At 44.5% G+C, this 26,979-nt stretch overlaps 1 protein-coding gene across 1 annotated transcript in view; it reads right to left on the minus strand.

Moving 5' to 3' along the window:
* The window catches only part of COL27A1 (collagen type XXVII alpha 1 chain), a 460,501-nt gene that overhangs the window by 201,067 nt on the left and 232,455 nt on the right, over nucleotides 1–26,979 (minus strand). Inside the window, exons 22-28 of the mRNA XM_073590987.1 lie at nucleotides 19,926–19,970; nucleotides 15,101–15,154; nucleotides 10,602–10,646; nucleotides 9,389–9,442; nucleotides 9,209–9,262; nucleotides 7,312–7,365; nucleotides 1,470–1,523 (exon numbers count right to left, since the gene is read on the minus strand). Of these exons, the coding sequence (XP_073447088.1) occupies nucleotides 1,470–1,523; nucleotides 7,312–7,365; nucleotides 9,209–9,262; nucleotides 9,389–9,442; nucleotides 10,602–10,646; nucleotides 15,101–15,154; nucleotides 19,926–19,970 (360 nt within the window). The remainder of the gene's footprint in view (nucleotides 1–1,469; nucleotides 1,524–7,311; nucleotides 7,366–9,208; nucleotides 9,263–9,388; nucleotides 9,443–10,601; nucleotides 10,647–15,100; nucleotides 15,155–19,925; nucleotides 19,971–26,979) is intronic.

Raw genomic sequence — 26,979 nt, forward strand, 5'->3', positions numbered from 1 at the left:
ACCACAACTGCCCACAATTTGAGTCTAGTATTGCAGCTTAACCTCACTCATTTATATGGAGCATAGCTGCAATACTGGACATAAACCATGGGCATAGTTGGTGCTGTTTTTGGAATTTGGACAGTTCCTTTAACTTATTTGCATTTATGGGCACTTTCCATAATGATCTCTCTATTAATTCATACAATAAAGGTCCAGTAAAAATGGCAGCATCTTCACAGACTTTCTGTACATCAGACTGTTAATACAAAATTACGGCAGATCAAGCCAAGTAAGCTATGTTTAGATGTTCCCAGAAAAGTCATTGCCAATCACAGATACAGTGTCAAACAGGGCAATTTAAGTGGGTACTATACACACCCTAAAGAATAAGTATTTTCTTTATTAGCATCACATGAAAGCATTAGCTGGCAGTATCCTGATCCACCCCTACATGCCTGCAATCCCATCGGTTTTCTATCTGCCAAATCCTCGAAATACAGTACAAGCAGTCCTATTTTTTTTGCAGATTTAGATGTCATTTCCCTTTATTTTTTTTTCCGATCACAAGTTTTATTCAAAAGTAGCCAAAATGTGCAATGATGACTCACAGAAAGTGGGGGTGGTGATGGTAAAGATCTGTCATGTCTGTGGTCAGTACTGGTTTACACTCCTATAAAACCTTTACTAAGGAACAAAATTCCCAGGCCTCATCACATATGCTTTTGAGACATAGAAGAAGTCATCATTGGGGACTGTGAACTCATGGATCTCCACTTCTTTAGTTAGGAGACTCATTAACTCATTTCAATAGGCCTGCTATTGAAATCAATGGAATCCGGAGAGGATCATAAAAGGCGGGTGAAGTATGAATGGAAGACATTTCCCTTTGAATTTAAACTTTGGGGTATTCCCAACTTATAAACTGATGCCATATCACTAGGACATGCCATCACTTTATGGTTGACTATCAAACCTTTGGGATACCAACTGATCTTGGCAATGAAAAGGAATTAGTGCAGCATCATCTTCCGAGTTATTTTCAGTTCACAGTAATACGGCACTAGCTTCCCTTCATTCCTAACAATTTAGACATGATTGAATGACCATCTAATCCGTACCTTATGCCGGGTAGTCATAAGGATCGGGTGGTTGGAATGCAAATCACCCAGTCCTTTTGTTCTTCAGGTGATTGGCCACTGCCAGATGATTTTGGCAGCGACTCTGATAAAAAAACACAACAGCGTTCATCGAGTATGGGAGTCGGGAGAGATAGCAGCCAGCAGAACGATCTTATAGTCTGGAAGGGGTCTGATCATCACAAATCATAAAGTGATGGCACGCCCTAGCGACATACCATTGCTTTGTAAGATGGAAGTTATGTAAAAAGTGCCCAAAAATATACAGTCAATGTGTGACATAACACAACCACATAGTAAGCATACGACAACTGCATATTAAAATTATGCAACATTTAGATTTTCACTCACCCTTCGGCCTTTTGGACCTCTTATGCCTTGTGCCCCACGTGATCCAGGCAAACCCTGTTATGACACGACAAAAACACACAGAATGAATGCAAGACACTAGTAATGCACCAATATAAAATATACAGTGGGTACGGAAAGTATTCAGACTCCTTTAAGTTTTTCACTCTTTGTTTCATTGCAGCCATTTGGTAAATTCAAAAAAGTTCATTTTTTTCTTAGTACTGCACACTCTGCACCCCATTTTGACTGAAGAATAACAGAAATGTGGAATTTTTTGCAAATTTATTAAAAAAGAAACTTGGATTTTTGTGATAACTCACCGTAAAATCCTTTTCTCCGAGACGCTCATTGGGGGACACAGATACTGTGGGGGACACAGATACTGTGGGTGTATGCTTCTGCCGCTAGGAGGCTGACACTAAGTGAAAAAAAGAGATTAGCTCCTCCTCCGCCGTATATACCCTCACCCCTATTGCGGGCGGAACTCAGTTTGGTGCCAAAGCAGTACGAGGACAACAAAATCAGCCTTAATACAGGTACATGTCCAGAAAAGGACCACCCTTATATCACATAAATAAATGCGTATTAACTAAACAAAAACAGAGCCAACTGGCTAATAGGGTGGGTGCTGTGTCCCCCAATGAGCGTCTCGGAGAAAAGGATTTTACGGTGAGTTATCACCAAAATCCATATTTCTCCTTCGTCTCATTGGGGGACACAGATACTGTGGGACGTCCTAAAGCAGTCCCTGGGTTGGAGATTGACTCACCGATCCAAGCTACATGCACCTCTTGTTTAAAAGGTGCGCCACCGCTGCTTGGAGAATCCTTCTACCCAGGCTCGCACCCGCCGTGGCCTGAGCATGGATATTATAATGTTTGGAAAATGTGTGCAGTCTGGACCAGGTTGCTGCCTTGCAAACCTGTTCCGTCGAAGCCTGGTGGCGAAGCGCCCAAAAGGCGCCCACTGCCCGGGTAGAGTGCGTTCTGATCCCTGCTGGAATCGGCGTGCCTCTAATGCAGTAGGACTCCTGAACAGTCAAACAAATCCATCTGGCTATGGTCGATTTTGAGGCAGCGAGTCCCTTCTGCACCCTTCGGGGAGCACAAACAGCGTGTCCATCTGACGAAAGGGTGCCGTCCGCAACACGTACCTCTGGAGGGCTCTTACCAGGTCTAACGTGTGAAGAGCCTTTTCCACATGGCGCACCGGTGCTGGACAAAATTAAGGCAAAACAACATCTTCATTAATGTGAAAAGAGGACACGACTTCCGGCAGAAAAGGAGGGGCTGGTCTGAGGACCACCTTATCCTTATGGAAAGTGAGGAACGGGGCTTGGCAGGACAGGGCTGCCAGTTCTGAAACCCGCCTGATAAAAGTGATGGCCACTAGGAACACCACTTTCCAGGAAAGGTACCTCAAGGAGATATCCTGAAGCGGTTCAAATGGAGCTTCCTGCAGAACACTTAGGACCAGGTTAAGGTCCCAAGCGTCCATAGGCGCCTTATAGGGAGGTACCAAGTGGGAGACTCCCTGGATGAAAGTCTTCACCTGCAGATTGGTAGCAATTCTGCGCTGGAACAGGACGGATAAGGCCGATATTTGTCTCCTGAGGGAACGTGGGGCTAAGCCCGAGTCTAGGCCCCACTGGAGAAAAGTCAAGATGTTGGGGATCGAGAATCTCAGAGGAGAAACACCGCGGCCTCGACACCAAGCAAAGAACACCTTCCAGGTGTGGTGGTAAATTCGTGCTGACGCAGGCTTCTGGGCGCTAATCATTGTAGCAACCACCTTGCTCCCGAACCATGTCTGGGTTAGAATCCAAGATTCAATGGCCATGCCGTCAAACGCGGGGCCCCTGAGTTCGGGTGGCAAATCGGCCCTTGAGAAAGTAGATCTGGGCGCTCTGGCAGGCGCCAAGGAACGTCGGCGAGCAGCTGCATTAGATATGCGTACCACGCTCGACGGGGCCAGTCTGGGGCCAGCAGAATCGCCGGAACCCCTTCTGTCTTGATCTTCTTGATGACCCTCGGAAGTAGTGGCAGCGGGGGAGATAGATATGGGAGGCGAAACTGATTCCATGGCAGAACCAACGCGTCCATGGCTATTGCCTACGGGTCCCTGGCCTGAGCGACATATGTGGGCACCTTGGCGTTCACTCTGGACGCCATCAGAGCCACATCTGGAGTTCCCCACAGCTGATAAATCTGCTGGAAGACTTGGGGATGTAGAGACCACTCTCCGGACGCAAAACCCTGCCGGCTGAGAAAGTCTGCCGCCCAATTTTCCACGCCCGGGATGTGGACAGCCGAAATCACTGAGTGGTTTGCTTCGGCCCACTGCAGCACGTGCATGGTTGCTCTGCAGCGGGTGCCCCCTTGGTGATTTATGTAAGCCACCGCCGTGGCATTGTCCGACTGAATCCGGACAGGGCGGCCTGCTAGAAAGTGATGAAACTTTTGCAGAGCCAGCCGAATTGCTCGTATCTCCAGTAAGTTGATCGGGAGGCGTGCCTCCTGTAGCGACCACCGTCCCTGGGTCATGTGGTAGTGAAACACCGCTCCCCAGCCGAGGAGACTGACGTCGGTTATCATCATCAACCAATGGTCTGGGGGGAAAGGTTTCCCATGGGTCAGAGAGGAACTGGTTAACCACCATCCGAGCGACTGCCTGACTTGAACGGACAGTCGGCACTGCGGATCGAACATGAAGGGATTCTTGTCCCAAGCTGACAAAAGGGCGTGCTGCAGGGAGCGAAGATGGAACTGGGCAAACGGTACCGCTTCCATTGCTGCCACCATTTTCCCTAGACTCCTTATTCCGGATCGGATGGTTTGAGGGACTGGTTGCCGAAGTGTCCGGACTCCCTGCCGGAGCGCTAGCACCTTTTCCTGAGGGAGAATTACCAACCCTCGGCAAGTGTCGAGAATCATTCCTAGAAAGGAGATCTTTTGAGCTGGCACAAAGGATGACTTTTTCACATTGACTGGATGGACTGGGCGACACTGTGTGGATTCGTTTCCTCCGGGTCTGCCTGGAGTGGGAGCGGCCCCTGCAGGCCGGAGGCTTTTGTGAGGTGGAGGTTCCCTCTAAGGCCGGTGAGCCATTGTCCCTGCTCCTATCTGGGGCTTGAAGGGACTCTATCGCTCTCGTAAGCAACGCCATGGACTGTGACAGTGATCGGGCCCACTCCGGGGGATTTGACACATTGGTCACGGTCGCAGGGGAAGGCTCCTGGGTGCGTTCGGATTTGCAGGCTTTGCATAATCGCTTGCTCTGCGCCCGCGGAAACGCAGCCCGACAAGAGATGCATGCAGCGTAAAAGAACGTGTGCGTCTTTGCCTTTTCGGACATGCAGTATCTGTCCGCTGCTGGGGATGAGGGGAGGAGGTAGCACCTCGTTTTCCCTGTAGCGTGGCCTCTCAGACAGCACTTACCCCAGTCCTGTGCCCCCCCATCCTGGCTGTAGGTATGTGAGGGGTCTTGATAAAATAGGACGGGACAGGCACCCTAGCTCCATCTAACCCCTTCAGGGGGTGAGGAGAGGGACCGTCCGCCACCTTGCAGCACCGCAGTCTGAGCATTGGTGGAGCAGTGGGGGCCGCACGGACTAGTCTTGTGCTTCTGTACAGCCCATGGTTTCAATACCTAGAGGTGGTCAGGGCTAAGTCCGGCATTGTGTCCCACGTCGCGGGAGAGGATACGTGGAGGGACACTCGCACGTGCTCGCCCGTTGTTGGTTTGGGGAAATCGGACCCTTTCAATAGGATCCGTTGCCCCTGTCTCATCTTCATAGACGGTAAAAATAAAAAAAGGTCTGGGGAAAACGTCCCAGATATGTCCCATGGTGCGGGAGAGGATACGTGGAGACGATACTCAACACGTGCTCGCCCGTTGATGGTTTGGGGAGATCAGACCCTTTCAATAGGGTCCGTCGCCCCTGTCTCATCTTCATGGGGAAAAAAAAAAAAAAGAAAAAGTCTGGAGCAAAACCAGACGTGTGTGCCTCCATGGACACTAAGCAAAAAACTGAGTTCCGCCCGCAATAGGGGCGAGGGTGTATATGGCGGAGGAGGAGCTGACCTCTTTTTTTCACTTAGCGTCAGCCTCCTGGCGGCAGAAGCATACATCCACAGTATCTGTGTCCCCCACAGTATCTGTGTCCCCCAATGAGACGAAGGAGAAAAACTGAAATATCACATGGTCATAAGTATTCAGACCCTTTGCTCAGTATTGAGTAGAAGCAGCCTTTTGAGCTAGTACAGCCATGAGTCTTCTTGGGAAGTTTTTCACACCTGGATTTGGGGATCCATTCTTCCTTGCAGATCCTCTCCAGTTCCATCAGGTTGGATGGTGAACGTTGGTGGACAGCCATTTTCAGATCTCTCCAGAGATGCTCAATTGGGATTAGGTCAGGGCTCTGGCTGGGCCAGTCAAGAATGGTCACAGAGTTGTTCTGAAGCCACTCCTTTGTTATTTTAGCTGTGTGGTCATTGTCTTGTTGGAAGTTGAACCTTTGGCCAAATCTTAAGAGGTTTTCATCCAGGATATATCTGTACTTGGCAGCATTCATGTTTCCTTCAATTGCAACCAGTAGTCCTGTCCCTGCAGCTGAAAAACAGTCCCATAGCATGATGCTGCTACCACTATGTTTCACTGTTGGGATTGTATTGGGCAGGTTATTATGACTGCCTGGTTTTCTTCACGCATACCGCTTAGAATTATCACCAAAAAGTTCTTTCTTCATCTCATCAGACCAGAGAATCTTATTTCTCATAGTCTGAGAGTCCTTCATGTGTTTTTTTAGCAAACTCTATGCGGGCTATCATATGTCTTGCACTGAGGAAAGGCTTCCTTCGGGCCACTCTGCCATAAAGGCCCGACTGGTGAAGGGCTGCAGTGATAGTTGACTTTGTGGAACTTTCTCCCATCTCCCTACTGCATCTGTGGAGCTCAGCCACAGTGATCTTGGGGTTCTTCTTTACCTCTCTCACCAAGGCTCTTCACCCACGATTGCACAATTTGGCTGGACGGCCAGGTCTAGGAAGACTTCTGGTCGTCCTAAACTTCTTCCATTTAAGGATTATGAAAGGCCACTGTGCTCTTAGGAACCTTAAATACTGCAGAAATTCTTTTGTAACCTAGGCCAGATGTGTGCCATGCCACAATTCTGTCCCCAAGTTCCTTGGCTAGTTCCTTTGATCTCATGATTTCTCATTTGGTCTGACATGCACTGTGAGCTGTGAGGTCTTATATAGACAGGTGTGTGCCTTTACATATCAAGTCCTATCAGTTTAATTAAACACAACTGGACTCCAGTGAAGGAGTAGAACCATCTCAAGTAGGATCATAAGGAAATAGCAGGTGACTTAAATATGAGTGTCTGAGCAAAGGGTCTGAATATTTATGACCATGTGATATTTCAGTTTTTCTTTTTTTTAATAAATTTACAACAATTTCTACATTTCTGTTTTTTTTTCAGTCAAGATGGGGTGCAGAGTTATTAATGAGAAAAAAAAATAACTTTTTTAAATTTACCAAATGAATGCAATGAAACCTCAGAGTGAAAAATTTAAAGGGGTCTGAATACTTTCCGTACCCACTGTACATATACAGAAATAATATAGAGGTTAAGATTGGTTGTACAGTCAGTGAATAAACCGAATGAGGAGTTTGGATAAGACTGTCCTCGAGATGATCTGACTAACAAATAAGAAAAAATACATATGTGTATTTGGCTATTCACATAAACAATATAGACCCAGCTCAATCACTGCCATATCAATCATGTCAGTAGCTTGGTAATTTTTTGCCAAAGGATTGAGATGAACATGCCACTTACCGGTGGTCCTGGAGGACCTGGAGGACCTAGTAGTCCAGGATTACCAGTGTGACCCTGAAAAATAAAGAAATATTTGATAAGGTTGTCCATTGTTTGAAAAACGAATATATTGCATGTGGTATTCTACAGAATAATGCACAAAAAAGACAGAGTCAAGAGAAATCTTAAGCTATCGAGTCATGATTTTCATAGCGCTTTCATAGAGTTAGGTCAGCATCTTGAGATGTAGTTTTGCCTATAATATTTCAGTCCATAGTGGTCGTTTTTAACCATGAGTTCCAAATGTCATGGTCCGAGCAATCGGATATAGCGGTGTCATATTGTTTAGTTATTACATCAAGCCAATAGGCAGCGGGAATAATGAAAATGCGGAAATAATATTATTTTTTCAATGTGAAGTGAATCTGTAACTATCTTGTACATATGGATGCAACAAAAAGGTGTTGTCCATCCTTTCTTTTATTTTAAAAATAAATCAAATGTTCGCTGCAAACCTCCCCCCCAAAAAAGCATGTCTCCCGCTGGTCTCTCTACTTCTCGTCGCGGGAGACATCATGTGACCGATGTAGCCAATCAATGGCACCAGTCACTTGCTGTATGTGCCGGAAAACAGCGACTCTCGTTCTCTCTTTTAGTTTAGATGTTACATGACCACTGCATCATGTGATTGATGTCGCTCCCTGCTGGAAAAAGAAGCAACAATATTGACAGCACGACACTGGCAGCACTACCAAGGAAAGCAAATATCTATTTTTTTCAGGTTACTATTGGATATACATTTTTTTTTTTTGCTCAGGACAGAACTGGCTCTGAGGCATCACTGGATTTTTGCAGGTACAATCCACAGTGGCAAGTGATAGAGATTTTACCAGTCTGATCCACATGTTGGGATGTCTGCACAGAAATGTGAGTATGCTTAGTTTTTTCCCAAAATCCTAAATCATTCGGTTTCATAGTAGAGAAAATCGGTAGTGAATTACCAGCAAAATCTGCATTGAAATCTATGAAGGAGGTGTGGACTTACCCTAATACTCCATTTTGATTCTGACTTTTTAATCATTTCAGAGCAAATCTGGTTTAATTTTGGAGCCTGATGCTTCGCCAAATATGATTTGAGTTCGTTTCCATTTTTCCAAGCACAGAGACTCACTACTGGCTTTCTCCGCCAACAAGAGTCCTGATGGATAAGTAAGGCTATTTTGTAAAATGGGTACATTCACTACAACTATTTGGTTTATTTGGTGGATTGCCTCTTTGAACATACACCCTGTGGCTCTTCCAAGTGGGGCTTTAAATAATGCATTTCAGTGGAAGCCTTGTGCACGCAGGAAATACCTGGTTCAAATACTCATAAACAGACAGGGCGGGGGTAAGAACGCCAGGGTAATTAAGGTAAACAGAAGCTCCTGTAATACTCCGGGCTGTGTAGACGTCAGGGCACACAGGTATCCAACCACACTAGAAAAATACACTCCCCTTAAGAAAATAAAGAAAGCCAAACACACCAGGCAAGAGCTACCCAAACACACAGACAGACACTCTCTGAAAGGGAATCCAACCAAGCACGTGGCTACCGGAGAAGAATGACAGCAGTGAACGATGGCTACCCACACGTGTAAATTTACCAGCATGGGCTTGTGGCTACTATATGTAAATCGGAAAGCAATTAAGATGATGTACTCTAAGCAATACATTGCCAACGTTCTTCACATATATTTATGGAATCACAGGTCGATGCTGTTACGAACGATGCTTTGGATTGAGGCTTACGTAACTTACGACGTGCAGCATAAACCGTACAGGAGGAATATCCCATCAATGTCTACATACAAGTGCATGTATAGGATGTGTGTTATTCTCATCCTGCATGGAGCTTAAATAATAGACCGATTCTTACCAGTGTTCCCTTCTCTCCTGGAGGTCCTGGAGCCCCAATACTGCCTCGGTCTCCCTAAAAAACACAATGTAATTTATCCGGATATTATTACTAAAGAATTTTGTTAGGTCCCGGATGATATATGATACATTTCTAATGTAACATTGACAGTGCCCTTTGTCTTTAAATCATTACCCTTACCTTTTCTCCTGCAATACCTGTCTCTCCCACCGGACCAATAAATCCCGGAAGACCCTGTGTAGAAAATATATTAAAATGCTGAAATTAGCAGCGTTTTCCCTTCATCACAACCTCGAAATGGTGTTTAGGTTTGATCAAATCTCTAGTGCCTTGAAATTCAGATTTATCCCAAATTATAGTCTGATGCATTCACAATTCCTTAGGTTGCCACTGGAAACAGACAACAAGCTCATAGTCAGACAATACCTGACAGTTTAGTGCTTGTAGAGTGGCGTTTTCCTACTTCAGACTATTTGATAGTGTAGGATATAAGGATAAGAGAGATGAGAGGTCAGTGGAGTTGGAGCCAGGCTGACAAATGGGAGCAATGGACTATGAGAAAAGTATTGGGATGGTATTGGATAGAAGGTCGTGGTGCAGAAAGGTGCAAACATTCCTTGCTTAAGTGACCTTACATGCCTTGTGGATCCCATTGGTAATGTGAAATGCAGGGAGATTTCAGCTCTGGAGCCAGCAGAATTGTAAATGCAGCACTGGACGACATTATAAGCTCTCGCTCACAGTAAATAATGCAATATATTTACAAAGCTTCTCATGTTTTATGTAGATTACCAAGAATACATCTAAACAAAATGGATCCAAGCGAAGAGACTGTAGTGCCATTTACTTACAGACTAACTGTTATAAATTTCTACTGCTAATTGCAAAGCTTTTTATAGGAATAAAACAAAAAAATTAAAAAATCAACCACTGTGAATGTCCATTTAGCGGTAATGAAGGGTATTAATTAGCTCATTAATGTATGGGATGTAACAAGGATGAGGGAGACATTTTACTGGGAAAAATATGCCCCTATAAAAGTATTTTTCCAGACAGTTGACTTAGCATTAGGATATTCTGAAAGTAAAGAATGTAATATTGTAATTGGCAGCTTAGGTAAAGATTTCTGTTCTTGTGGAGTTCTTACAGCGATGTGTAAATATTGGATCGGATTTGGAAGCAAGAATTAACAGTTCCAGGTTATATAACAGCAAGAGAAAGGCCTTGTGTATTGGAGATATGCTGGCTAGCGATATGGAAGCAGTCTATAATAAATACACCTCCAGTCTCCATCAGGAAATCATAGTTAGTGGCCTCCCATCAGTAGTGGAGACAGTGACTGTTATGGAAGTATTGAAAAATATTTCCCGGGCAATGAAACTATTTACAGCACCTGTTCGCCGATCTTCCCAGCTCTTCCTGTGTTTCCAGGCTCACCCTGGAGAAATAGGAAAATACATAGTCACTCAGAAAACAAAGAACTCACATCTCTCAGTACATGAAGATTATGCAAACGGCATAGGGAAGCTGGCAAAAGGAAATTCTCAATCTACAGGCTCATACTAGGACTTGGATTTCTGGCATGCAACCAAGATGGGAGAGGATAGCCCCTACATATGATAGCAGAACTGAAGAGGTGCACAGACACTTATGACTCTGTGGAACATGACCTGATGTGAGGTAGTACAGGTTCTGCTTTTGGAGACTGAAAACTAGAGTAGAGAGACAGATGGATCAAGCAATGCTCCGTGGGTAAAAAGTAAGCAAATTCGAGTTTCTTCAACAGAAGAAAACGGTTGTTCTAGTTCTGCTTTTTGGAACTAACTACCTTATCATTCAATGCCTGACCCTTTAAAGTGGAGCAGTCACCAGATTTGACAACAAAACTACATACATTGCCAACTATATCTCTAGACTTACACTCAGATTTGATAGGCAAATCCTTCAAAATAGCTGTAAAATCCTTTATGAAAAGTTTAACTCAATTTCCACCCATCTAGCCCAATTGACAGCTTCTCAGGATAACTCCTCCCTGCTGAGATCTCACACTGCTCAGTACAAGCTGCAGATGTTAGTCAGACTGGGTAGGGTGGGATAAGTCTAAATACATTGAACTTAGGAGCTCTCCATCTCTATAGAAGGTCTTAGAAAATGTACATCTGAATATCTGAAAATCCATCCAAGTCAGAATGGCTGTAAAATTCTAAGTAAATACACCAGTCTCATCAGTTCGAAGAGATTTATTTTAATATTGTAGGCAGCTTGAATTGTGAAATCTGGGAAAAGATGCACTTTAACAAACCTTGCTACTTGAAATAAGAGATTTAGCCAAACGAGAGTCTCCTTTAAATGAAAATCAGTAATCTGTGGAAAACGGTTTCTGTGTTTTTGTCCCTCGTCAGTGCAGAGTATAGTACTAGACGGCTGGATGAGAGGCCTTTGATGGAGGTCTATGTCATATACAAACAATACATCCTGCTGACACTTGATACAATATGACTGTATAGCAGTCTTTCTTGTCACCCTTTACACCTATTGAAGGGGTTGGAGAATTTGCATACTTGTGGTTACATGCTGTCTAGTCTCCTACGATTTCTCTCAATAGAAGTGAATTGAAAGTAGCGCAAGAGTCTTGACAGACAACCACTTTCAAAGGCAACGTACTTTAGAGTGATTTTTTATAACAGGGTGACCCACACAAAGGACATTAATCCTGTTTCCATAGAACAAATGATAAATTACAGGGGACCCCAAAAAGCTCTAAAAGAGTGGTATTAAACTCCTTGTTCCTCCTAAGTGCAGAAAGGAGAGTTTTGAATGAGTGACGTTTCTCTATTCAAAGTCTATGGGACTGACAACAGATGTGACACTGAAGTGCTAGAAACTAAAATAAACTGTCCTGCTAATCTAATATATAAAGCTCAAGTGTGTGTATGCATGCATGCATGTATGCATGTATGTATGTATGTATGTATGTATGTATGTATGTATGTATGTCCGGGATTGGCATCCGCACCGTCGCAGCTACAGCCACAAAATTTGGCACAGTCACACATCTGGACCCTGAGAGTGTCCTAGGCTATGTTGTGAGGCGAAATTTTAACCCCGTGTGTTCCAATTCACCAAACAATTTTGCCCCTATCTACATAATGGGGAATAAGTGTGTGTGTATCAAGCCCCGCCCCTCATTATGATGTCATAATGGTTGCCATGGCGATGCTGATGTCATCATAGGTTGCAAGCCCCGCCGCTCACTATGATGTCATAATGGTTGATTATGGGATGGAGGATGTGTGATGGGTATATGGGCACTGGACTATGGGATGGAGGATATGTATGACGGGTATATGGGCACGGGACTATGGGATGGAGGATGTGTGATGGGTATATGGACACTGGACTATGGGATGGCGGATATGTATGATGGGTATATGGGCACGGGACTATGGGATGGAGGATGTGTGATGGGTATATGGGCACTCGACTATGGGATGGCGAATATGTATGATGGGTATATGGGCATGGGACTATGGGATGGAGGATGTTTGATGGGTATATGGGCATGGGACTATGGGATGGAGGATGTGTGATGGGTATATGGGCATGGGACTATGGGATGGAGGATGTGTGATGGGTATATAGGCACTCGACTATGGGATGGAGGATATGTATGATGGGTATATGGGCACGGGCCTATGGGATTGTGGATATGTATGATGGGTATATAGGCACGGGACTATGGGATGGAGGATGTGTGATGGGTATATGGGCATGGGACTATGAGATGAAGGATGTGTGATGGGTATATGGGCACTCGACTATGGGATGGCGAATATATATGAAGGGTATATGGGCATGGGACTATTGGATGGAGGATGTTTGATGGGTATATGGGCATGGGACTATGGGATGGAGGATGTGTGATGAGTATATGGGCATGGGACGGAGGATGTGTGATGGGTATATGGGCACTCGACTATGGGATGGAGGATATGTATGATGGGTATATGGGTATGGGCCTATGGGATCGTGGATATGTATGATGGGTATATGGGCACGGGACTATGGGATGGAGGATAATTATAATTTGCTATAACTAACCACAGTTAGTTACTATGCCCGGGCAGCGCCGGGCTCTTCAGCTAGTGTCCAACTAAAAATGGTGCACGGCCCGTCACATTGTATCAGTGCTCTCTTTTCTCAACTGGATATGATTAGGATGGGATTTCATCCAATGTTAGTAACTTGTTTAGCCATTTTCCATTTCCTGTGCTGATATGGGATTATTGTAAATTTGCAGCTTATACATTATTCTTTTAATTAACCTTTCACCTTGTGCATTATTGAATGTTTGGCTGCTTCCATCTGCGGTGACCACATGAATTTCCTTTCCCTCCTGGACTGTATATGCAGACAGATTTTATTACACATTATGTAACCCTAATGCCTTGCTGTGTACCAACATGTCATGACTGCAATTTGGAATTATATTACTTTGTACATTTTATTGAGGCTTCATTTATAATCACTGATGTCATTCACTGACTGCAGGTAGCATAGCAGTATGGCGAGAAGTAAGAAAAAAAAACATTAGAAAGTTGTAAAATTTGTACAAATTAAAATGTACTTTTGTCGAATCTGGAAAGAAACATAAATCTGTGTGTGGATGTCATACAGCTTTTCAGCTTTTTAACAAGTGTTAAATAAAAAAATGAATAAAAATAATGAAGTTGCAGCTATTTTCATCCTTTATTTTTTTCAACAATATTTCATTTTGTTAGAGTTCTGCATATGTACAGTCCTAAGGGGAAAGCAAAGGTTAGAAAAACAACAACACCATGCTGCGTTTTGAAATAGAAAAAAAGTAAAAAAAAAAAAATGAAAAATGCCGCCACATATAAATTATTGAAAAGTCATAAATAATTGTATTAGACTTTAAAGACGTTTTCCGGGCCAAGCCGCAGCTTTGTCAGTGACTGTATCATGCTTATATATCTAGTTTTGACAGCTACTGCTCAGCCCCAATAAAACAAATGGCACTGAGCTATAATACCAGATATAAAAAGAAAATCAAAAGTTGCGCTCTTTCTGGAAGAAAGTAGACAAGTTGCTTGAATATTGTGGCAATACAGAAATGAGACGCTATACATACTGATAAAAAAGGCATTTTTAGAAATAGTGGTTATTTCTTGAATATCAACCACCTAAGTGCAATTTAGAAGTTCATATAGTAGTTCAAAAAAGAAAGGAAACAAATATAAAAAATGAGCATAATATACGGCACATATTAATAAATATCAAATCCACATAAGGCCTTGATTCATGGAGAGACATAGATGGGCCTATGTGATGCCGAAGACTAAAGTAAAGCCCTAATCCGCCCTTGGCTGCTGTTGTGTTGTATCACACTTGTATAATTTGTTGGTGTGAGTTGAAAGTGATCGTTGGGATTTACTTGTCGCACATATGGAAGTAGGATGTGTAAAAATCTGAGTCAAGTTTATGGCAATTTCTCTTCACCTTTGACTACTGCCAGAAACTTGCGCCAGGTCTGAAAGAGTTGCAAACCTCCCAGACTAACAATACGCGCCAAAGAAAAGAGACTCTTTGTTACATGAGACACAGGAGCCAGCAAAAAAAGTTTCAAAACACACAGACTTTTTTCTTTCTACAGCCTCCTCTCAATGAGGTATGAGCACTTTAGTAGTAAAGACTCTTGTTTTCTATTCATTTAACATCCAAAGGTGTGAAGTGAGGGAGAATCTGAAAACTGGTAAATGACCCCAATGATTTTGGTTTTTATAAATGAACATTGTACATATGATGTGCTGTTCAGACACAGGGCCATCACTGACATTCAGTTCTGTACAATAATATGTGTCATCCTCTCACCTTTAGTCCTTCTGCACCTGGTATACCTGGGAATCCCTTTCTTCCCGGAAATCCCTAGAAATAAGAAGACCTATTAGACTTCAGCTATACATGGCATTTCTATTTTAAGGTTTCCTATAAATTTTAGAGGTTATAAGAATGCAATCGTCGCTTCAACATTTATACTGTTTTTGTGCTGGAGCCCCTAAAGTGCCCTGCAGATCAGTAGGGGTGCACACTGTGCAGAAGCATTCAGCTCACCAAGTATGGACCCCTAGGCTTTCTACGGAGTCTTTATGCACGTGAGAGCCACTCTTCTGCATAGTGTTTTCAATGATTGCTGGAATTCGTCTCAGGACCCGGACCACTACCGATCTACAGGGACTCCAAAAAGTATAAAGGTCTTGTAGCATTTTAAAATATACACCGATGTCTGGTAGTGGTCCTATGACATGTCTGCTGATGCAAGTGGAATCTTACAGCATTTGCTTTGGTGGCTACAGGGCCTCAATTCCATCCAGCTCCTTCTTTTGTGAATATGTGGTAAAACACTGGGATAGAAATAGTCCTTTTAACGGGCTGTCCAGATTTTACAAATATATTTTACTCACTCAATACTACATTGTGGAGCCACTTCCTACTGCACTTTCATTGTAGTACACACAACGTTTCTCCACTGTTGAAATGCCTCACATGTATTCTTATATTTCTTACATGGCACATGTCCACCATGTTAACCACGCATGCGCTGTAAGCAAGTAATCTTTAGATTGGCCATGTAAATGACATCATGGTGGTTCTCCATGGGGAAGCCTCCAATATTGCCTCAATCTTATTGTCATGGTCACGTGTGTCAGGTCGCAGATGATGCCGCAAGGCGAACCCATAACACACGTGACCCTGGATACACCGCCTCCAGTGGGGCGAATTTAAATAATAAAACGTGCAGGTGGATACGCCGCCTCCACCTGGCGAATTTAGGTATTACACGTTATACATACAATAATCAGATAATAAAGGGGGAACCTGGGAAACTTTAACAATGGTGGGCCCTGCGATAGGGAATGGGGACATGGAGACCTCCTAAGCTCCCCTGAGCCAGTGTCCCTGCACTCCTTACATTCCCTAAACAGGCTCCGCACCTGTCGCCGCACGCGTACCTTAACGCCCTTGCTCACCCTGACCCTAAACCCTCACTAGGGAATGGGTCGGTGCGGAGACTAATCCCACCACTGCACTAATAACACACGAGGAAAGAGACAATACAGGGGAAACACCACTTAGCTTTGCTCTGCTGCGTGCGCTCCCAGCAACAGAGCCCACCACCTGCGTGCGTCTTCTCCTCCACCCGGATCCATCACCATAACAGGATCCTTCACCTTAGTGCAGCCTTGGAGCAGAGTCCACCACCAGTTGCAGCTGCTTAGCACCAGAGTCCCAAGGATGAGTTCAGCTTCTGCCATGAAGTCAAGCATGCTTGAGTCCAGCTCAGCGGCCAAGTCCCACATGGTGAGTGCCACTCTCCATAGTAGCCACTCCACCAGACCATGCAGACACTTCCCGCTGACACAATCACTGCGACCCCACCACGCCATGCCAGTCCTTCGTCCAGACACCATCGCTGAAACACGTCCCCCCTGGCTAAGCTGCGCAGGACTCCTCACCAGCTCCATCCTTCCACCAGGATCTCCAACTCAAAGTGAACAATCTCACAATATCACAGGCAGTGAGTGAACACCCTGAGCACACCTTTATAGGGTGTCACACCTGATCCATAATTAAGTGAACATTAACCTAAACCTAAGGTGCGATACCATTCCCCACCACCGGGCAACTTAGAATGAACGACACCACGTGATGATTCTAATGGCCACCGGGGGCAATCACGACACACTTTGGAACCAAAGGAAAAAAAGTTCACTTAATGCATTTAATACCGCCAGATCCGACACTGGATCATGACAGTACCCCCTCCTTAATGAGGGGCCTCTGGACCCTCAAGACCACCCCTCATTAGGGAAACACCCACAGCGGGGATGCCCAGACCCTGAGTTCACCCCACCATTACCTGACACTTCAGGTTTATGACAAACGCACCGCTGGTATTGGCAATAAAGTTCATTTTGGAGGCACCACTCATCTCCACAGCGCCGACCTGGGGAACGAGTTTATGTATGTGTATGTTTGTTTGTTATGAGCTGATCAGGCTCCACAACACACTTCCACAAGATGTTTTTTGGTGGCACACATACACGCTCGTTCACACACAGGTCCGGACCTGAACGTTTATTACACACATTCGTTTGTCAAAAAATTGGTGAACTCATTCAGGACCTGATCACAGAGGTGTCCCCCTGTGTCACCACACTCACACCCCCACTATTCACCAAAGGGACACCACCCTCCAACCCTTTCACCATGAGGACTGCGCCTCCTAGGGTTGGTTAATGGCGAGGGTAGAGATTTGTCCCTACTCCCCCGCAGCACACCTGCTGCACACACCAGGAGGAGAAGGGGACCGGGAAATGGAGGAAATATACTCTCGCTGGTCGCCTCCACACGACCAGGAGGGCAGCTTCTTCGATGGCATAGAAGATATGGCGTAAACCCCGCGGACTATCACACCAGTCAGCTCACCACAGGGGCGTACCCCTTCACCTCGGGGAATACCAGGCAGCTCCGTGGGGCACCATTCCTCCCACCTGCCTGGGTGCGCCCGCATGCATGAACCAGTCCCGCTCCCCAGCAGCGACTCTAGGGGGCTTTAGTACCAGAGCCGCAGGAATATGGAGGAAAATATATACACTCCCTGGTCGCCTCCACACGACCAGGAGGGGCGGCTACTTCGACAGTATTGAAGATTTGGCGTAAGCCCCGCGGACTCTACACCAGTCTGCTCATCACTGGAACGCACCCCTTCACCTCGGGGAACACCAAGCAGCTCCGTGGGGCACCATTCCTCCCACCTGCCTGGGTACGCCCACGTGCATGAGCAAGTCCCGCTCCCCAGCAGCGACTCCAGGGGCTTTTGCCAGCCCCGTAATTTGCCAAAGCCGCCATTTTAATTTCCTGGTTACCTGAGCAGAGGCCCCAGACCGTGATAACTGCTGCTGCAGCGGCTCTAACACACCATGCCGCTCCCCACTCACCTCAGTGAGGCCCGGCAGCAATTACTCAGCGGTCTCCACATGGCCAAAGCTCACCAGAAAAAAAAACTGTAAGGCCTGTGATAATGTCATGGTCACGTGTGTCAGGTCGCAGATGATGCCGCAAGGCGAACCCATAACACACGTGACCCTGGATACACCGCCTCCAGTGGGGCGAATTTAAATAATAAAACGTGCAGGTGGATACGCCGCCTCCACCTGGTGAATTTAGGTATTACACGTTATACATACAATAATCAGATAATAAAGGGGGAACCTGGGAAACTTTAACAATGGTGGGCCCTGCGATAGGGAATGGGGACATGGAGACCTCCTAAGCTCCCCTGAGCCAGTGTCCCTGCACTCCTTACATTTCCTAAACAGGCTCCGCACCTGTCGCCGCACGCGTACCTTAACGCCCTTGCTCACCCTGACCCTAAACCCTCACTAGGGAATGGGTCGGTGCGGAGACTAATCCCACCACTGCACTAATAACACACGAGGAAAGAGACAATACAGGGGAAACACCACTTAGCTTTGCTCTGCTGCGTGCGCTCCCAGCAACAGAGCCCACCACCTGCGTGCATCTTCTCCTCCACCCGGATCCATCACCATAACAGGATCCTTCACCTTAGTGCAGCCTTGGAGCAGAGTCCACCACCAGTTGCAGCTGCTTAGCACCAGAGTCCCAAGGATGAGTTCAGCTTCTGCCATGAAGTCAAGCATGCTTGAGTCCAGCTCAGCGGCCAAGTCCCACATGGTGAGTGCCACTCTCCATAGTAGCCACTCCACCAGACCATGCAGACACTTCCCGCTGACTCCATCACTGCGACCCCACCACGCCATGCCAGCCCTTCGTCCAGACACCATAGTTGACACTCTTCCCCCCTGGCTAAGCTGCGCAGGACTCCTCACCAGCTCCATCATTCCTCCAGGATCTCCAACTCAAAGTGAACAATCTCACAATATCACAGGCAGTGAGTGAACACCCTGAGCACACCTTTATAGGGTGTCACACCTGATCCATAATTAAGTGAACATTAACCTAAACTTAAGGTGCGATACCATTCCCCACCACCGGGCAACTTAGAATGAACGACACCACGTGATGATTCTAATGGCCACAGGGGGCAATCACGACACACTTTGGAACCAAAGGAAAAAAAGTTCACTTAATGCATTTAATACCGCCAGATCCAACACTGGATCATGACACTTATCTAATAGAATATAAGACCAAAAAGTTGTCCTAGTAAACTCTCAAATGCATCAAAAACCCCATTATTGGGCAATTTATGAAAAAAGGGTCTATACCGAGTGCAAATTAGTATTTCAAAATAGCAATCAAAGATGAACTGTTAGCAAGCGAAGATGTAAGGGTGATGGAGAACCAGCAGCGCTTCTGGTGACAGCAGGTGGGGACAGATTTCAGCAGGACACAAGTGACAGTCATGTATAGCGCACCCTCCAGTGCGACGTGACAGCAATCCTCCGGACATAAAGGGGCTTCTATTTCTGCCCTATAAATAATGACCTTCTGATTTCATCCTGGCCAGTGTCATTTCTTGTAGGTGGTGCGGCCGTGTTATATTAGGTTAGGAAAACATTGGGCAGGAACATGCTTCATTTCCTGTGGATGTCTACGAATACCAAACACGTTAATTGGAGTCAAATTATAACGAAATATCCTAAATTTGTACCTCCAGACCGGGATCTCCTGGTGGTCCAATTGGTCCTTCATCGCCCTAAAAGGGAAGCAAAATGACAGGTTAGATGGAATGATGACACCTCTCCGGACAGGTTATACATGACAGCATGTTATTATAACACGTACGTCAGGGCACAAACTGAATTTATTTTCAGCTCTCAGAGAAAGAGAACTCAAATTTTGGAATTTCCTTAAAATAAAGTCTGAAAAATTATAACCTTCTCTTCCATCACTTCACCCCAGATGGCTTTTTATATGATAAAGAAATGATAGAAATGAAATGCAATAGAAAGCCATTCATACAGACAACATCACTGCGCATTCCCTTCATGTTGAGACCATTATTACAGTTTGAGGCATAGGCTTTTGTAAATGAATAGTTAGAGGGGTTGTCCAGGATTAGGAGGATTGTATCCAAACTGATTAAAGGGTTTGTTCTCTATCCAAACAACCCCTTTTAAATTGGGTACTTCCCCCTTTGTAAGATAAAAACAGCATATTCTCAATTCCAGCACCCAATCTCCCAGAGCCCTACAGCCAATCAGCGACCGCTATTGGGTGTCGCGAAGGAACGGAGGCGGTGCAGGAGGCAAGTATATATTATTTTACAATGGATAGTGCTTTATTAAAAAAGAGGTTGTCCAGGTAGTGGACAACTCCTTTAACTTAAAGAGTTATTTCCAACACTAAAATTTATCACCTATCCAAAGAAGAGGTGACAAATTGTAGATCGGTGGGGGCCTGACTGCTGGAACCCACATCAATCAAGAGAAATGGGCTCTGAAATACAGTGTCAGAATAAAGTGGTGGCTGTGCATGTGCTTTACTGCGCCATTCATTCTCTATGGGGCTGCTGGAAAAAGCAGTCTTATAAAACATGAATGGAACGTTGGTATGCAAGCACGGCCACTGCTCCACTCTGAGAAATCAGTTCAAAGCCCGGGATCAGTTGCAGGTCCAGTAGGTTGGCCCCCACGGATCTACAAGTTAAAACCTAAACATTGGACAGATGCTAAATTTTAAAGTTGCAAATAATCCTTTAAATGTATTTTCAAGGATCGTAATATTGATGACCTATTCTTATTATTAAGATAGGGCTTAAATGTCTTTGCGCGCATTTATACAAAAGCAGTATCTGCACCGAAGAAGCAGCTGTGCACACAGAAGAGTCCCGAAACTGACAATTTTAGCTCTGACATGCTCTGTAGGAATGAAGCGGCAACTGTGCATGCGACTCACTGCTCCATTCATTCTCTACTGGACTGATGGAAAAAAGCAAAGTTCTGTACTTGGTCATTTCCAGTAGCCCCACAAAGAATGAATGGATCTGTGGCTGTGATTGTGGCCACTCACAACAGGGCAATTCAAAGCTCCATACTTGGAATTCGTTGCAGTCCCATCAGGCAGACCCCTATATCACCTAAACTAGTGAAGGCATTCAGGAAGCAGCAGGGCACACGCAATAGCCACAAAACCAACCATAAGAGATATGGCCATCCTTAATCTGATATCCTTAGCATAGGCCATCAATAATGCGATAAAAGTTAAATGCCTTTAAATAGATCTGATGTAACAGAAACAAAGCTTGGATACGGTCATGCCATTTCTGGAAGAAGCAGCCATGTTTTCTAAGCCCTTAATATTGACCCACATATACACACACACACACATATACATGTACTTGCCAACCTTATGCTTGCATTGGGGGGTTTCAATGGCAAAGAAAAGCCCCACGTGAAGCACTATTCTTTACATTAATAGTCAATACTAAAGTCAATGTGTATTGTCGGGAATCAAGTACATTTGCAAATTAATCCAACAAAGTCACCACAATGGTAAACCCTGATCCCAGCAAGAGCAGAGCCATTATGGATTTATTGTGCACGCACACTATGGAGATGTTGGATTGGACAAAAAAGTTAGAACTATATTTCTTGATAACCCAGAAGAACCGGCCACCATCAGGGTTTCACAGTAGCAGATGTTTGAATTCCTCTCAAAACTAAAAATAATCTGACAAAGATTATTTATGCGAAGATATTTGAGATTCCTAAAAGCAAGTCGTGGCTAACAGCCATTATTGACATTCCCCGAATCCGCACGCACCCATTTTACACCAACATCTCATGAACAATAGTTTGAGAACAATGTGGAATCATTCACTTTATGGAAATTAATGTCTTGACGTAAGATAGGCGTTATTGTACTGAAAGAGTGTTAACTATAGGCATAAACAGAAAATTATTATGGTGCTAGTGTAACAAATCTTAAAAGTCTGGCAGTATTTAATTTGGGAATGTGGGTATCACATATTATGTAATGCTTAAAAACAAATACCAAGAAAGGCAAAAATATAGATTGCTGAATACATATATAGGCCTTCTATAGATTCTACCACACAAGGCAATGTCAAAAAGTTTTTTCTAATATCTTAGGCCTGTTTCACCTGGATGACTAGCCAATGCGGAGCAATGGACTTCAGACATCACTCTCTTTCTCCACTGGTCAGGAACATACAATCTTCCCATAGGGCAACCCTCAGGCCTATCCTCCTGAAATTCCTCCAGGGCGCGTCTCAAATTAGGCGAAATGGCAGAAAGAACTACCCCCTCACCTAGGATAGTAGTAGGCTCGGTCACATTAAGAGAATCAGCAAAGAAACTCCTAGAAAGGGCGTCTGCCTTAACATTCTTAGTGCCCGGAAGAAAAGAGACCACAAAATTAAAACGTGTGAAAAATAAGGCCCATCTAGCCTGTCTAGGATTCAAGCGTTTGGCCGACTCCAGATAAATCAGATTCTTGTGATCGTTGAGGACCACAAATTGATGTCTAGCTCCCTCCAGCCAATGTCTCCACTTCTCAAATTCCCATTTCATGGCCAGCAATTCCCGATTCCCCACGTCATAGTTGCGCTCAGATGGGGAAAACTTTCGAGAAAAGAAGGCACAGGGATTCATCTTAGAAGTCACAGGGTCTTTTTGGGACAAAACAGCTCCTGTACCAATCTCAGAAGCGTCTACCTCCACTTGAAATGGAAGTGAGACATCAGGTTGCCGTAAAACTGGAGCTGAAGTAAATCTCCGCTTAAGCTCCTGAAATGCTGAGACAGCCTCAGGAGACCAATTCAGCACATCAGCTCCCTTCTTGGTCAGATCAGTCAGTGGTTTGACAATACTAGAAAAATTACCTATAAATTTACGATAGAAATTAGCAAAACCCAAAAACTTCTGGAGAGCCTTCAAAGAAGTGGGCTGAACCCAATCATAAATGGCCTGTACCTTGGCCGGGTCCATTTCAATAGTCGATGGAGATAAGATAAATCCCAAAAATGAAATCCTCTGTACACCAAAGAGGCATTTCAATCCCTTAACAAACAGGGAATTCTCCCTCAAAATCCGGAACACAGTCCGGACATGTTCCACATGGGATTCCCAATCACTAGAAAAGATCAAAATATCATCCAGATAGATGATCAAAAACTTATCCACAAAGTCTCGGAAAATATCATTCATAAAGGACTGGAAGACAGAAGGGGCATTAGAGAGCCCAAAAGGCATCACCAGGTACTCAAAATGTCCCTCCGGAGTATTAAACGCCGTCTTCCATTCATCCCCATGCTTGATGCGAATAAGATTATACGCCCCCCTGAGGTCAAGCTTAGTAAACCAGCAGGCACTCAACTCTGGAGAATAAATCAGACATCAGAGGTAACGGGTACTGATATTTAACCGTCATTTTGTTTAGGGAACGATAATCAATACACGGTCTTAATGAACCATCTTTCTTGGCCACAAAAAAAAAAACAATGCCTAAAGGTGACGAGGATGGTCTAATATGACCCTTCTCCAACGACTCCTTAATATAGGATTGCATAGCATCATGTTCGGGTACAGATAAGTTCAAAAGCCAACCCTTGGGAAATTTACACCCAGGCATCAACTCAATTGCACAGTCATAACTCCTATGAGGAGGCAAAGACGCAGACTTAGGCTAGTTTCACTTTTGCGTTTAAGGCCGCAGCGTCGGCCTGCGCACGGCCGCCGCTAAGCCCCGCCCCCTGCCATGCCTCCGCCAGCAGCTCCGCCTACGGGCGCATGACGCTGTATGCGTCCTCTACCTTTAGCACTGGGGACGCAGGCCGTGCGCAGGTATGCGTTTGGCGGCGCATGCGTCCTTTTGCGCATCAAATTGCAACCTGTTACATTTGGCGCTGGTCGGTGCAGCGTCAAAAGGACGCATGCGCCACCAAACGCATACCTGTGCACGGCCTGCGTCCCCAGTGCTAAAGATAGGGGACGCAGGACTCATGCAGCGTCATGCGCCCGTAGGCGGAGCTACTGGCGGAGGCACGGCAGGGGGCGGGGCTTAGTGGCGGCCGTGTGCAGGCCGACGCTGCGGCCTTAAACGCAAATGTGAAACTAGCCTTACTCTCACTAAATACATCAGAGAAATCAGCCAGATAATCAAGAATATCATGAGACTGAGGAGAGGTGGAGAAAACAGGAGCATCCCTAAGAACACACTGACAACCCCAACTCACCACAGACACAGATTTCCAATCCAAAACTGGGTTATGAGTTTGCAACCAGGGGAAACCCAGAACAATAGTATCATGCAAATTATGCAGCACCAAAAATTTACAATTTTCTTGGTGGTCTGGGGCAACTCGCATTATCACCTGGGTCCAATACTGAGGTTTATTCTCCGCCAAAGGAGTGGCATCAATACCCCTCAAAGGAATAGGCATCTGCAGAGGCATAATGGACAAACCACAACGTTTAGCAAAGTCCGAATCCATCAGATTCAGAGCTGCTCTTGAATCCACAAAAGCCTTAGTGGAAAATGTGGACAAGGAGCAGATCAGAGTAATTGCCAAAAGGAACTTAGGTTGGTGGGACAATACACATGATTGGAATACAAGACTAGAAGGATACAACTTATTTGCAAGAAACAGACTTGATAAACGAGGAGGAGGTGTCGCATTGTATGTTAGAAACGCGTATATCTGCACAGAGATTGAAGCTTCAGAGACTGGGAGTTCTGTGGAAACTGTTTGGGTAAGAATACAAGGACAGAACAATGGAAAGGACACCATTGTAGGCATTTACTACAGGCCGCCTGTGCAAGCTGAAGATATGGATGAACTCTTTATGCATCAAATGGCCAAGTTCTCCAAAAAATATGACATAGTTGTCATGGGAGATTTCAACTATCCAGACATTTGTTGGGAATCTCTCTCAGGCAAAACTAACAGGTCAAGGAAATTCTTATCCTCTCTTGCTGACAACTTTATCTTCCAAAAGGTAGGGGAGAAAACAAGGGGAACTGCTACCTTGGATCTAATCCTAATAAACAGGGAGGAAATGGTTGAGGAGGTAAAAGTGGCTGGGACCCTAGGAGGTAGCGACCATGCTATTTTAGAATTTTGGATAACTAGAGGCGGAAGACCTGTGAAGACTCAGACGTCAAGGTTAGATTTCAGAAAGGCAGATTTTAAGGGATTCAGAAAGAGAATTGGAGGGATCCAATGGCTGGATATCCTTAAAGACAAAAATGTCCAGTAAGGATGGGAAATCTTGAAAAATGAAATTCTCAAAGCACAGTTGTTAACAATTCCGAAAAGAGGGAAGAATAGGAAGCATTTAAGGAAACCAGGATGGATGAACACAGAACTTAAGCACATGCTAAAAAGGAAGCAAAAAATGTTTATAAAATGGAAAGAAGGAGGCATATCTAAAGAAGAATATAATGCTGTCTGCAGAACCTGCAAGGCACAAATCAGATTCTCTAAAGCTGAAAATGAATTGAGGCTTGCAAGAGATGTCAAAAGCAATAATAAAGGATTTTGGGGATATGCCAAAAGTAAAAGAAAAGTCAAAGATGCTATAGGATTTTTACAGGATGAAAATGATGAAATGGTAAGACAGGATGTTGAGAAGGCTGAACTTTTAAATTCCTATTTTGCATCTGTTTTCTCTCAGAAAGGAAATGTAACATCAACTGTTATTCACTGTCCTATTAAGGGAATAGAAGAATCCAGGATATCTATAAACAGAAAGATAGTGAGGAAACACTTAGCTAACCTAAATGAATTCAAGTCTCCAGGTCCAGATGAATTACACCCCAGAGTACTGAAGGAGATAGCAGAAGAAATTTTTGAACCCCTCTCCATAATCTTTGAAAATTCTTGGAGAACAGGAGAAGTGCCAGAAGACTGGAGAAGAGCAAATGTTGTTCCTATCTTCAAAAAGGGGAAGAAGGTGGACCCAGGCAACTATAGGCCGGTGAGTCTGACTTCTATACCAGGAAAGATCTTTGAACAAATTATTAAACAACATGTATGTCAATACCTGGATAAGAATGAAGTGATTAAACAGAGTCAGCATGGGTTTGTAACTAATAAGTCATGTCAGACTAATTTAATTTCCTTCTATGATGGTATTACTGATTGGGTGGATCAAGGAAATGCTGTAGATATAGTATATCTTGACTTCAGCAAAGCATTTGACAAAGTCTCTCATACAATCCTTATTGAAAAAATGACTAAGTATGGAATGGACAAGGCAACTGTTAGGTGGATTCATAACTGGCTTAGTGATCGGACCCAAAGAGTGGTCGTAAATGGCTGCACATCCAGTTGGAAGAATGTCTCAAGTGGGGTACCACAGGGCTCTGTCCTGGGCCCTGTATTGTTCAACATCTTTATCAACGATTTAGATGAAGGAATTGAGGGTAAACTGATTAAATTTGCTGATGACACAAAGCTAGGAGGGATAGCTAATACTAGAGAAGAGAGAGAGAGGATTCAAAAAGATTTAAATAAACTGGAGAAGTGGGCAGCAACTAACAGAATGGTTTTTAACAGGGAGAAATGCAAAGTACTACATCTGGGCAATAAAAATGAAAAAAGCATATATAGAATGGGAGGAATAGGGCTAAGTGACAGCACATGTGAAAAAGACTTGGGTATACTAATAGATCACAGACTGAATATGAGTCAACAGTGTGATGCAGCAGCAAAAAAGGCAAATGCAATTCTAGGATGT

Source organism: Dendrobates tinctorius, unplaced genomic scaffold (assembly GCF_039654945.1).
Source record: "Dendrobates tinctorius isolate UK_male_01 unplaced genomic scaffold, ASM3965494v1 ptg000120l, whole genome shotgun sequence".
In the NCBI taxonomy this organism is placed as follows: domain Eukaryota; kingdom Metazoa; phylum Chordata; class Amphibia; order Anura; family Dendrobatidae; genus Dendrobates; species Dendrobates tinctorius.